This window comes from Maniola jurtina, chromosome 22, assembly GCF_905333055.1.
Source record: "Maniola jurtina chromosome 22, ilManJurt1.1, whole genome shotgun sequence".
Lineage (NCBI taxonomy): Eukaryota > Metazoa > Arthropoda > Insecta > Lepidoptera > Nymphalidae > Maniola > Maniola jurtina.
Window position 1 is genome coordinate 4,185,416 of NC_060050.1, and position 12,537 is coordinate 4,197,952.

A 12,537-nucleotide genomic window follows, 5' to 3' on the forward strand; every position below is an offset into this window, starting at 1 on the left:
GATTTGTTTTATTTGAGTGACCTCTGCGCCGTAATTGCAGGTTACGAGACGCCGCGCCGGCACGTACGGCGTTGTTGCCCGTTCCGCTTTAAATGTGTTATTTATTTGTAAATTGGAACTACATTAATAGACGAGATCGGACACACCTTCATTTAATATCGTTCCAACAATAATTTTGGGATGATGAGTGTAATTTGTGAGTTGCAGTAACGAATAGTCTTTTAGCTCCGTAGAGATCGCAAAAAGCGTCGAGCAATTTTCCTACAAATTACTTCTTGTCTGCATTAATGTAGGGTTTCAACTTTCAACAATTTTAGGCCATAAACCTTTTTTTATGCAAGTCTTCAAAATGTTGCTTTTTATTTTGCTTCGACATAATGTATGCGTCCAGTTTAAAAATGGATGGTATTGAAAGGATCGTATATTACAGTAATGTGCAGCCCTAGTGCACCTGAGCTGCACGGTTGCCATAATTCTCCGCGCACATTCGAGTTAAATTGCACGCTGCTCCGACTCCGTTCCCACACATCATTTTTCTAATTCTCTCCGAACTCTGCACTTCGCTTTAATAACGCTTCTTTGTTGCAAACGTATCCCATTACATCTAAAATTGCCACACACGATTTATAATACCGTAGATTAGATATTTGGTTTCTTTTATTTTGATTCTAGATCACGATCTTAATATGATGCTCCAATAAAAAGCTTTGCGGGTTCACGCGCGAAAATCTCTCCAGCAACACGATTTACGCTTTCTATTGGAATCGATCGCGGATTGGATTTATTGATATTTATTATATTTTCGTTGGGCGAGCTTCGAGTGTAGGTACGTGTTTTATCTTCTGGATTTATTGCACAGATACGATCGGTGTAGGCTTACGTTCAATCGAATAAACTATGAGTTATTCCGGATTCGTATTGCGATTATTCATCGGCTATTACGGATCCATTGCACGTTGCGTAAGAATTCAATTCGAGGACCGAGCGATACTTGCCTCCTTCGGAAGATGCATTCCGTTGAACGTTGTCGATACCTGTCGAGGCATTCAAAAGAAAGGGACTACTAAATTATTCTATGAAGATAATTTGTAAACAAAAGAGCATAAAGAATCCGATCGAAGATAAACCCAGTCTCATTACTCGATATCCTTTATCGCTGACACCCCACACAATAACGAAGAACAATTCTCCGCTATCGAATGCCATACGCCACGAAATTAGTCAGGATCGATCGTTTTTATATACCTTTTAATTTTGTTTCGCGTCTGGTTTAATTTTATCTGCTGTCGGGATTACCGGCTTAGGAATGTAACGTCGAGCGAAGCAAAAAGAGAAAAAAGCGGGCATACACGAGGAGAAATAAATAAAGGAACTGGTCGACGCGAAGGTTTCCCAGCGCACCTCCGCCTCTGTCTCACAGCCTTACATCGCTTTGATGAATGGATTGGCAGTTTATTTTTTCAAATCAGTGCAGGTAGCTTCCTCGGTACACTTTTTGCCGGCAGTTATGTAATCCTAAGTATCATTGCGATCCCTTTCCCGAGCTTATCAGTTATCTTCACATCTTTCTAAGGATAGCTAGTTGAGAGTAACGAGATACACGGCGCAAGAATCTAGTTAAAACTCTTAATCAATCAAACGAGCGCCAACGAACCAAAACAGTGAATCACGCTGGGAACAATGAAATCTCACGTTTGAATGCGGGCGTCAAACGGCCCACAGTAACAGGTCAATTTGCTGCCATACCCTTTCCCACGCTGATAAACAAATTACATTTTCTTTATCGAATTAAGCCGTGTCGTTATCCTTACCAGATTTCGATCTCTTTTTTGGTGCATTAGCCAATTTAATGTCTTGCTGCGTTTTGTTTAACGTTCGAATTTGTTTGTGATCACGATGTTGTTATTTCAGATACGCTCATTGCACGGATGACGAAGCAGAGTATAGCTGACGTCGGAGGCCCCTGGATCGAGGAGGAGCAGCGGTGGGGAGGCGCGGGGGGTGCGCATCTCAAGCTGTCCTACCGAGTGACGTGTGCGGCGCACTACTACGGCCCTGGCTGTGAAGTTCTGTGCAGGCCGAGGGATGATGCCTTCGGACACTACACCTGTTCTCCGACGGGCGAGATCGTTTGCAAGCCTGGATGGACGGCGCAGTACTGCTCGAAACGTAAGTTCCTCCCCACTTGCCTGTGCTAACATTAGTTGAGCCCACATGATGTGCGGATGCGCTTCGACCCTTCCAGATCTTTTGTTCTCGTCTCTGGTCACATCAATATTTCTTACAGAAATTGTAAATAGTCTCCTTTTATCACTATCATACTAAATATTATGTAATGCAAATGTACGTGTTAAATAATATGTATGGCCATTTGAGGCCATTAAAAACAGCATTCCCCAATTCACTCTTCCTCATTAATGGGTTACGATGACAAATTCGGTCGAACATCCTCTCATAAACCTAATTTGAGCATGTGACCTTTCCCGTGGCGAGTGTATGGAGTACTTTCTAGCCTGAATAATGGTGAGTCATCGAGGTCAAGGGAGGTTCCCAACCTCGCATAAACCATAGGAGCTCTAAGCTATTGAACACTGACAAAGAACGATATTATGGAAATATCGAGATTTGCTTATAATTTATTAACTGAATGGGACCGAAGTTTTGTACTAACATTAATACAGGTTATAGCTATGAAAACGTCTTTATTAGCTTAAAATTTTGATCAATTTAAAACCAAATTATGTATTCAAAACGAGTTCATATCTCTATCAGGGTTATGTCACTTCCTGTTTTTAAAATTAACTAAAATTCGTTCACTTGTCGAAATTAAGATCATAATAATTTTTATTAGCAATTGTTTTAATGGAACTTTTCTCATCTTGTTATAGTTTAATTAGTTCGTCCGCGCTCGTTTTATAATAATCTTCGGGTCGTTGCTTCAAATATTTAACTTTAGATGCGTATCTTCATCCATCATTAAAGTTTATTGCGGTGGGTATAACTAAATCACTAAAATTAATGTTCGTTCAGAGTTCTTTTAGACCTTGATAGCTCAAGCATTTTATAGATTTAATGAAATGATTTCTATTTTACAACCTATATATTGCTACTGATGTTTGAGTTTTGAATTTAAGATACATCATTTACATCAATGAAATTGTACTATTGTACATACTTTTGAATTTTGGATGCTTTCTCTAATTCTAATTCTAATTAAAAATTGTTTCCTTCTGAAACAACTGCTACTGATTTAACTAATTACTCAAGTTTTTGAGTTTTAGATAACATCAATGAAATTATTTTTGAATTTAAGATGCTTTCTTTAATTCAATGAGTCATATTTTTTTATACAAAAATAATTTCCTCAATGCAAATATCAAAGTTATCTGCAAAGCTACATCTGACAATTGAAAAATTTAAATTGATATCCATTGAAACTTAAATACTTACAAGGACATTTCATGGTAGCTGTACCAATTCGATTTACATAATTATGTTTCGTGAAACAATTTCGTCAGGCCATATTTCAATAGACGTTTGTACTAGAATGGAACTTTAAACGTCTTTAAGATTATATCAATTGGAATTCCTTTGCTACTTCTTTTTGATATTTCATAAAGTGTACCCTACTTATTTGATATTGAAAATAAATAATGTAACTTTATTAGGTAACTTAATGTTATTGGACTATCGCGCTTAAGTAATTTTGTCATTTTATGTGTGTAGAAATGATTAGCCTTTGCTTATATTATGTAGTAGGGATTGAAGAACTCTGAACTTATAACTCTGGATCGTTGACTGTGGTATTGACTCCTAATATCAATAGAAATGATTGTTAGTCGGTCGTGCTGTCACATAGTTGACGGCGAGCGTGTGACCGGCGACCGCCGTCCGTGTGGTCTGTTTGACTTGAATGCCGGATTCATAAACAAAAGCAAGCGAGAAACCGCCGCGACCGGCTTATTAGCGACATTCATTAATGCCCCTCACTTTTTATTATCACTTCCATACTCTCCAAACGTTTTTACTGCCGGTTCTTTAAATACAAAGTCTAAATACACAATGTGTTTTAATTCATGGTCAGCGGTGAAAGCCTCGTCATTACGGAGATTAGCCGGCGCGATTGGATCGCACCCACTTTTACCAGTTCCGCGGAGCATTTGCAATTTTAATGAATCGCGAACGGATGGCCGTCAACAAAAAATCTATACGTTTCAAACGTCATTACAAAGTTCTGACGTATGTTAAGCACATCGCGTCTCGTATTGTAAAACAAAGCGGTTCGTCTCGAGATGCATTGTGGCGGGCGGATGTCGCGTCGCAATCTCTGCAGCCCCACCTGCCTTCGCGTTCCCACACTCCGGCGCCGCAAAAAAACGCGCCGGACAGAGACGGCGCGCCGAGCGCCGGTAGCGCGCCCTCTCGCTCGCACGCCAGGGCTGCGCGCTCGCCACCAGCCATGCGATCCTAGTACCACCACGCGACGGGATAACCACGAAATCACAATTTTCTGGTTAAAAAGTAAACAGTTGCGGTCGACAAATACGCCAACTATTTTTGATGAGCGAGAAATATCCCGTCCTATTCGTGAGAGAAACTCGAGGCGGCTACTTTCACCGTAATGTTCCGGCGCGGATTGAGGAAGCCTAGACAGCCCTGTTCCCGGAGGTGCATCGTCGATTATTAAAATATAAAAGCGAGAGACGCGGCCGTAATGAAATGAAAACAACGCTATGCGATCGCGCACACACGTACACCGGCGCAACACAGACGCCGCGAACCGGGTCAAAAACACCTTTAAACGAGAACCGAACACCAACCGAAATAAACTTTGTGCTTGACCGTGTCATGGTACTTGCCTCACATCTGCCGAACGGTATCTCGCCTTCTGGGAAAGCCTAACCATCCCGAAAACTTATTTGCATGTCCCGCCAGCATTATCCGCGCCGTCCGGCTCTCCTTCCTAATGATAGGGTAAACATCGCGAGAGGAGCCCTTTACGCCCGCTTAATTTCGCCTAATTGTTAGCGAGAGTGAAGTTCTCACGAATATTACCTTCTGTGCGATGCGAATCCCACGCGCACCTAATTTCCGCTTAGAATAGAAACAGATGTCGGAACAGTTAAATATTTGCCGATCCCAACACGTGCATCCTCGAGGAAGGACGCTTTTTGTTACCTGACCTGAAGGCCAGGATACTATTTCTTATTTGTGTTTGTAATGTCCAAAATTCCGAGCCGCGGCCGGGCGCGGAGCGGCGTCCTCAACTCGCTAGAAATCGATACTCGTACTCATTGATAATAATTAATAGGTTGGGGCACGGTAAACATCTACAGCACGCCTCTCGCGTCCACTTACCCCAATATTAGTTTGAAGTGTAATTTTTTACGACTCCCGTTTTACCTACCGTTCAAGGGTTACGATAACGCAATTCGAGTGGCGGTACATAAAGTGGATTGCACGACGGGCAATGATGCCGGCACTCGAATGAAAGTCTTTGATCCGCCTTCGAGCCGAAGAAGCTTGGCGCCCTCCATTCTTTTTGGCTCTTTACATGCATCCTATAAACTTTTATTCGACGCTAACAATCGCACAAAGGTCATGAGAATCCGAAGCGATTGTTAAAATTCGAATTTCACCTGCGAAAGTATAAACTTCACTCCGCGAAAGCGGATTATATTTTCAATTTTATCTACAATCTCCGTATCATCGCGGCGTATAATAACAATATAATTCCATCAATTTGGCTGAGTGATTCGTAAGCGGCTTTGCGAGCACTCCAACTAAGTTTGGGGCTTTGTTAGCCGCTGCTGGCTGGGTTTAAACCTATATTACGGTCTAGGGAGCGGCGGCGGCGGACTAATCTCCTTTATTGCTGCGCTCGGCTCGGAAATCCAGAGATATAGCCGCCGCGCCGCGAGACCGTTTCCTCGTTCAATTTAGATCGCGAAAGCCAGCTTCGAATGTGCATTTGGATAGCTAATGTGAACAAAATGGCGTCTTAGTATTTTTCTAGCGAGTTAGGGGACTAGTAACGGTCGAGTGACGGTTAGACTCCCCGCGCTATCTGCCCCCTCGTATTCGCTCCGATAACTTGCCCATGCGCACCCGACCGACACGACGCCGCGCCGCGCAGAACATTTCAAAACACTATTTTTTACAATGCGCGCCGTGCCATTACTTCTTCACCTTTTGTTATGAATACCTTTGTCTGTACTTAAACCGCAATGCACGCGCAGTCTTGGTTTATGCCGGCACATTTTCTTCACATGGTAGCCCCAGAACAGGGTAAGGTTCGCCGAGTATAACACGTAAATCACGCGGTTAACGATGTGCACATATTACGATCGTAATACATCACGTCCGCATAAAATATGAATCTTTACAATCCAATATAAATATCGTGCCATTACGAAACGAGCAGCGATACGGGTAGGAATGAATCGGCGTCCTGGAAACGCGTAGGCATGCAAATAAAAGAATAATTAATTTAAGAAATAGTCTGTATAGGATCTCGGACGGCCGCAGTTGAAGATAAACGATCGGTGCGCGTGACCTCGCCCCCGACTCGGGACGCTAACGAACCTCTCTCTTTGTTGCCGTGTCCTTTGCGATGCTCATAGATTCCATAGCTAATACGCGAAACTGCGTACCGGTGAGGAATTATCGAGCGTTTTTGCTGCGAGCATCACCGCTACTCGCATTGTGTGCCTCCACTTTGTCTCTGCGACGCGCTAACGAGCCTATTCTTTTGTTGCAGCGAGGTGCCTGCCCGGCTGCGACGCGGAGCACGGCCACTGCCTGAAGCCCGACGAGTGCATGTGAGTGTCCACTTCGCACCTTTGTGCTAAACGTCCCTCCGCCGCTAAATCATTCAGCCGCCTCATTGTTGCGCCCGGAGGAGCATTTAGTCGCTCGTTATCACGTCGTATAATTTACTGACTCGTGTCTTTGTTTGTCGCAGTTGTCATTCGGGCTGGGTGGGCGAGCTGTGCGACAAGTGCGAGCGGCATCCGGGCTGCGTGCACGGCACCTGCTCCAAGCCGTGGGACTGCATCTGCGAGGAGGGCTGGGGCGGCCTGTTCTGCAACCAGGACCTCAACTACTGCACCAACCACAAGCCGTGCCGCAACGGCGGCGTGTGCCACAACACCGGCCAGGGCAGCTACACCTGCGTGTGCCCGGCCGAGTACACCGGCCCCGACTGCGAGAAGTCCCTGCACTCCTGCTCCGTGCGGCCCTGTCTCAACGGAGGCGCCTGCGTGCCCGACGAGGGCGGAGAGCTGTCCTGCGCGTGTCCGTCGGGCTACGAGGGAGCGCACTGCGAAACCCGGAGGCTGACTTGCGCCGACCGACCGTGTCGAAACGGCGGCACCTGCGAGCCGCGACAATCTGGCTACGTGTGCCTGTGCCCGCCTGGCTACGCGGGTCTCGACTGCGCCGTCGAGGCCGACCCTTGCGCTGCCAACCCTTGTCGTCACGGCGCCACCTGCACGCGGGCCGGAGACGGCTTCCAGTGCGCCTGCAAGACTGGTTACAGAGGCAACCGATGCGAAATCGATATCGACGACTGCGCGGGCGTGTTGTGCGAACACGGCGGCACCTGCGTCGACTTGGTGAACGGGCAGCGATGTCAATGCGCGCCCGGCTTCCTCGGCCCGCGATGCGAGACACGAGTAGACTTCTGCTTGGCGAAGCCTTGCGCGAACGGCGGGGAGTGCCACGTCCTCGACAACGACTACGAGTGCAGATGTCGACCAGGCTTCGCCGGAAAAGACTGCAGCATCGACGTGGATGAATGCGCTTCATCCCCTTGCCGGAATGGGGGGACTTGTCGAGATCGCGTGGATGGATATCATTGCAACTGTCCGCCCGGATGGGGCGGGAAATCTTGTACGGTGTCGCTGGCGGACTTCGCGGCGGCCAAACCGGCGGGGGGTCACTTGAGAAGAGTAGGAGATGAAGCGCCGGAAGAAGAGAGCTTGAGCGGAAGACACGTGGCGTTGATTGCTGCGCTATCGGCCGCGGTGCCTGCGGCGGCGCTGGCGGCTGCCGTGGCCGTGGCCTGCATCAGGAGGAGAAGAAAACGCGCGCAGAACGCGGCGGACGCCGAAGCGCGAGCGCAGAACGCCGCCAACGCGGGCGGCGGCGGCCGCGTCATCAGGAACACGTGGGGCAAGTGCGAGGGGCCGGTGCCCGAGTGCCAGAACGCGCACAACGCGGCAGCAGAGGAATGCAAGCGCAAGACGCTCAACACCGAGAGCGCCGCGCGGCTCCTCGCCGCCCTCGACCCGCGACTGTCGCGGCTCTCCGCGGACTCGGCGTATTGCGCTAATAGGTATGTGTTTATTCTTATACCTTTATACCAACAAATCTAACAACAAAACTCATTAAATTCCAGTATCATCTCATAAAGTGTAAAAATATATGTTTTAGACTAAAATCTACTTTCGAATATTTATTTTCCTCAATGCAAACAAATAGCACTCCGCAGCTGACTTTAAAAACGATTCTGTTTCAAAAATGTCACACATTCATTGTTACGTTTTTTTACATTTTTGTCACTTATTCTTAAGTTTTCTTCTAAAGACCTCTTCACTAACTTTCAAATGAAGCTAACCCGTTTCTCTGTTTGTTGCAGCGATACGTCGCTCGTGAAGCGAGCGCTGGAAGGCGGAGGGGTGTACGTGCTCGACGACCATTGCCTGCCGCCCACGTTCGCGACGCAAGTGTAGTGCCAACTGACGCGGCAGTGGACATTAACTTATTATTTATTCACAACGGACGCTCGTGCGATTCAGGCTGTGCGCCGCGTGTACATATAGCGTAAAGTGTAAAGTGACCCCTGTATAGACGGCTAGTGTTAAGTATTCGGATATATTTATTTGAGCGCGATCCGTACGCCCTGTAAATAGTAATGGCCGATCGGATCGCTTTTCCACCCTTTATCGGCAAGCGTCGCCCGAACTGCATAGTGCATCTACCACACGGGGCCCCTATTCTCCATGACATTGAAGTCTGACGTGTTTGACGTCACAAAATTCTTAATAAATTGATTAATAGTAATTTTGTGACGTCAACTTTGACACTTCATAAAACCTACTAAGTACTGTCAAGTTCACGTCACAGTTATTTGCGACTCACGCGCATTTACGATTTTAATGGCATAGTTAGGAATAGGGGCCCTGCACATTCCTTATCATAAATTCGAAATTTGAAATTGGTATGCCTTTCACTGATGTGAGCTGAACACTCGTAAAATGGACTCTAGTGTTGTGAGTTAGGGTTGTGTTCGGCAGCGGGTGAGGACCGCGCTTGCTGTGGGGTAGTGGACTGCGGTCCACTGTCTGCGATCTCTGTAGGTAACGGTGAAGCGGCGCGCGCGGTCTCGGTCCGCCGCGCGCTCCGCGACTAAGACGCGATACTGGACACCACTATTTACTATCACAATTTTTACCATAGATAATTTTATTTTTCATTATCCTACAAATTTTTACATTCTATTTTTAAATCTTTTACAACTTTTCTGCACATTTTTTATCTGTTTTATACACTTTAATGATTTTTTTCTAAATGCAGACGAAATAAATATTTGTGATAAGAACTCCTCGGTAGTCAGTATCGGTTCTATGATTCACACCCCGCTGTCCCTTTTTAGACTCGCACCAGTATAGAAACCAAAACGTGCGTTAAATAAGATCTTAGACTAATTAAAAAAATAACGCAAATCGGCGTTTATCTGTTTTTTACATTGATTATTTTGTGATTGACTAATTGTTGTCATTGTTCCTATGATTATGATTGTTAATTAAACACTTGAAAAAAATCTTGTTACGGTTTTTTTGAAAATCGACAAAGATTTTTTTGCACACAAATAGGTACCTTTTATAACTTTTGTTATATCTGAAATTTAGTAAAAACACGTTCCTCGATCCGAGCGCCATCTTTGATTCCTTCACGCATTTAACGTGGAGGGGGTAAAAATCGCTCTCGAATCTCAGTAATTAACAGCGCACGTAATTAGATCATAGGATAAAAGTAATTTGTGTACTTATAAGAAACAAATGTCGAAACCTAAGTCATTGTGTATAAAAAAAAACTATTAAGTTTTAGTTATGTAAGTATATTCTCCATTACTTGGTAAGAGTACTGCGACAATACAGTGTCATCAGGCAACATAGGACTCGATACTGCAGGTTGTTTTAACTTATTTATTTGAATGCGTCCAGTGGAGAGTTGTTGAGTTTCACTCGCGATCCCAAGCCACGGCTCGTCGCATGTTCCGACTTACCGACGAATGTGGGACGCGCCGTCGACGAATCGCCGTGTGAAATAATTTATTTTAAATTGCCGTTTTATGGAAAGTGGAGACACACTGTAGATATTATTTTTTAAGCGATAGGGCGTTACCTCTTATGTTGCCTTTTGCGCTCGATAGATTAATGAGGGTTAAACGACAAAATTGTAAAATTTATATAAAAACTATGAATAGACTGATGATCAATAATAATGTTCTTGTATTTAATTTTTGTAAGATGACAAAATGTAAGAATAAATTATGTGAAAATAGGAAAACATTACCAAGCGAGATAATCTTATCTAGTGTACTTAATTGATCACAGTTGATTGTGTGTCTACTTTCATTTTTCTTTTTGAGAACACAGTAACTTTTTTAAAGATATTTTATGCGCCTAAATGTAATAAAATTCGTTTTGAAACCAATAAAATGACAGTATTTTTAATTTATTTATATAAATAATTATTGAAAAAATGATTGTGAATTACCTATTACTTTTAATTTAATTGAAAAAATCATGTTTACTTATTTTTTGAACTCTGTTTTTGAATTGACTGAAGCGAAATTGTCTTCTTGATTTGTATGGACACATTTTAATCAGAATCATGAATGCATTTATAGTTAGGTGTGAGTATACTGAAAGATGAAAATGAAATTCAAATCATTCCATTTCTTGTAAGTGACTATTGTAAACAAAAAAAGTTTTTCTATCTATTTTTCTATTTTTATTTTGCATGCGAAACAAGTGATTATCTTTAATTATATTCTATTTTTTCTTTAGTTAGATAAAGCTTAATAATTTATTGTCTTTTCCTTGTAATTGCTTTTAGTATATTCACATTTTTTTGTCTAATTCAAAAGAAAAATGAAAGCAAATCCTAAGTAGATGGGAAGCGTAAAAGATAATTCCATAGATCCTATCACAAATAAAGTCATTGTAATGTAATGCGGTGATATATTTGCCAGCGTCAAGCGTGTATGTGACGAATGTGTATTATTGTGCAACGATGCAAGGAGAAATAAAATGTTAATAAACAATTGTTTACAAAAGATTAAAAATGCATTTCATTTCATACCCTGATGGAAAACGTTATATATATCAGTTATATCATCATTATAATCAATCAAGCATGAGAAGGCTTTGGCCATACCATAATGTACGACAGTGCACGGCACGGCATTCCGAACCAGTGGTAAAATATCATTTGACGATTCAAAAGAACTTGTAAAAGTTAATTTGAATGAAAATCTATTCGATTCTATTCTATTCTAGTGGTCAAGTGCGGATTGGTAGATTTCAAACATTTGAGAACATAAAGTTAATTTCAAACTTATAAATATCGCTCACTACTTTTAAATGTCACTGTTCACACTGTTAAATGTAGAACTAAGATTACATCTAAGTGTGAACAGTTACAAGTTGCCCTCAAACTACGGAAATATAATATATGTAATATATCGCTCATCCTACTTTTTAACCCCCGACCCAAAAAGAGGGGTTGTTATAAGTTTGACGTGTCTGTGGCATCGTAGCTCCTAAACTAATGAACCGATTTTAATTTAGTTTTTTTTTGTTTGAAAGGTGGCTTGATCGAGAGTGTTCTTAGCTATAAGTCAAGAAAATCGGTTCTGCCGTTTGAAAGTTATCAGCTCTTTTCTAGTTACTGTAACCTTCACTTATCGGGGGGGTGTTATAAATTTTTAATTTACACTTGTAAATGTTACTGTTCACTTACATTTGTAACAACAGTGACATTTTAAAAGGGTGAGCGATATTTATACATTATATTCCGTAGTTTGAACGCAACTTTATGCTGAGGGCATGCGTTTCCTCGTGATGTTTTTATGTTAAGGTGCATGACACGGGTCTACCCGCGAAATTCAAATTTAATTGGTTTTTCACAATTTGTAAATTAATACGACAAAGTAGGCTTATGGCATTCTATGTAATTCCGACTATTGGCAGTATCATTACTTGAAAGTTTTCAGTTAAAGAAATTAGTCAAAATAATGAGTTTGACTCACAAAGACCCTTTCAGGTAAAGATTTTTATATAAACCTGTGAGGCTGATACTGCTATTCGCGCAATTAAAGTGCCAAAAGCCTACTTTGTCGTATTAGTTTACAAATTGCGAAAAACCAAATTAAATTTGAATTTCGCGGGCAGACCCGTGTCATGCACCTTAATTATGGTGGTTAGGTAAGGTAGGTAGGCAGTACTCAAGAAAACAACAAAATTC

At 42.9% G+C, this 12,537-nt stretch overlaps 1 protein-coding gene across 1 annotated transcript in view; it reads left to right on the forward strand.

The window, feature by feature from the left end:
* Positions 1-8,943, forward strand: part of LOC123876719 (neurogenic locus protein delta) — a 53,204-nt gene extending 44,261 nt beyond the window's left edge. The window contains exons 4-7 of the mRNA XM_045923028.1: positions 1,912-2,169; positions 6,761-6,821; positions 6,965-8,338; positions 8,642-8,943. Of these exons, the coding sequence (XP_045778984.1) occupies positions 1,912-2,169; positions 6,761-6,821; positions 6,965-8,338; positions 8,642-8,735 (1,787 nt within the window). The 3' untranslated portion in view covers positions 8,736-8,943. The remainder of the gene's footprint in view (positions 1-1,911; positions 2,170-6,760; positions 6,822-6,964; positions 8,339-8,641) is intronic.
* The last annotated feature ends 3,594 nt before the right edge of the window (positions 8,944-12,537 follow it).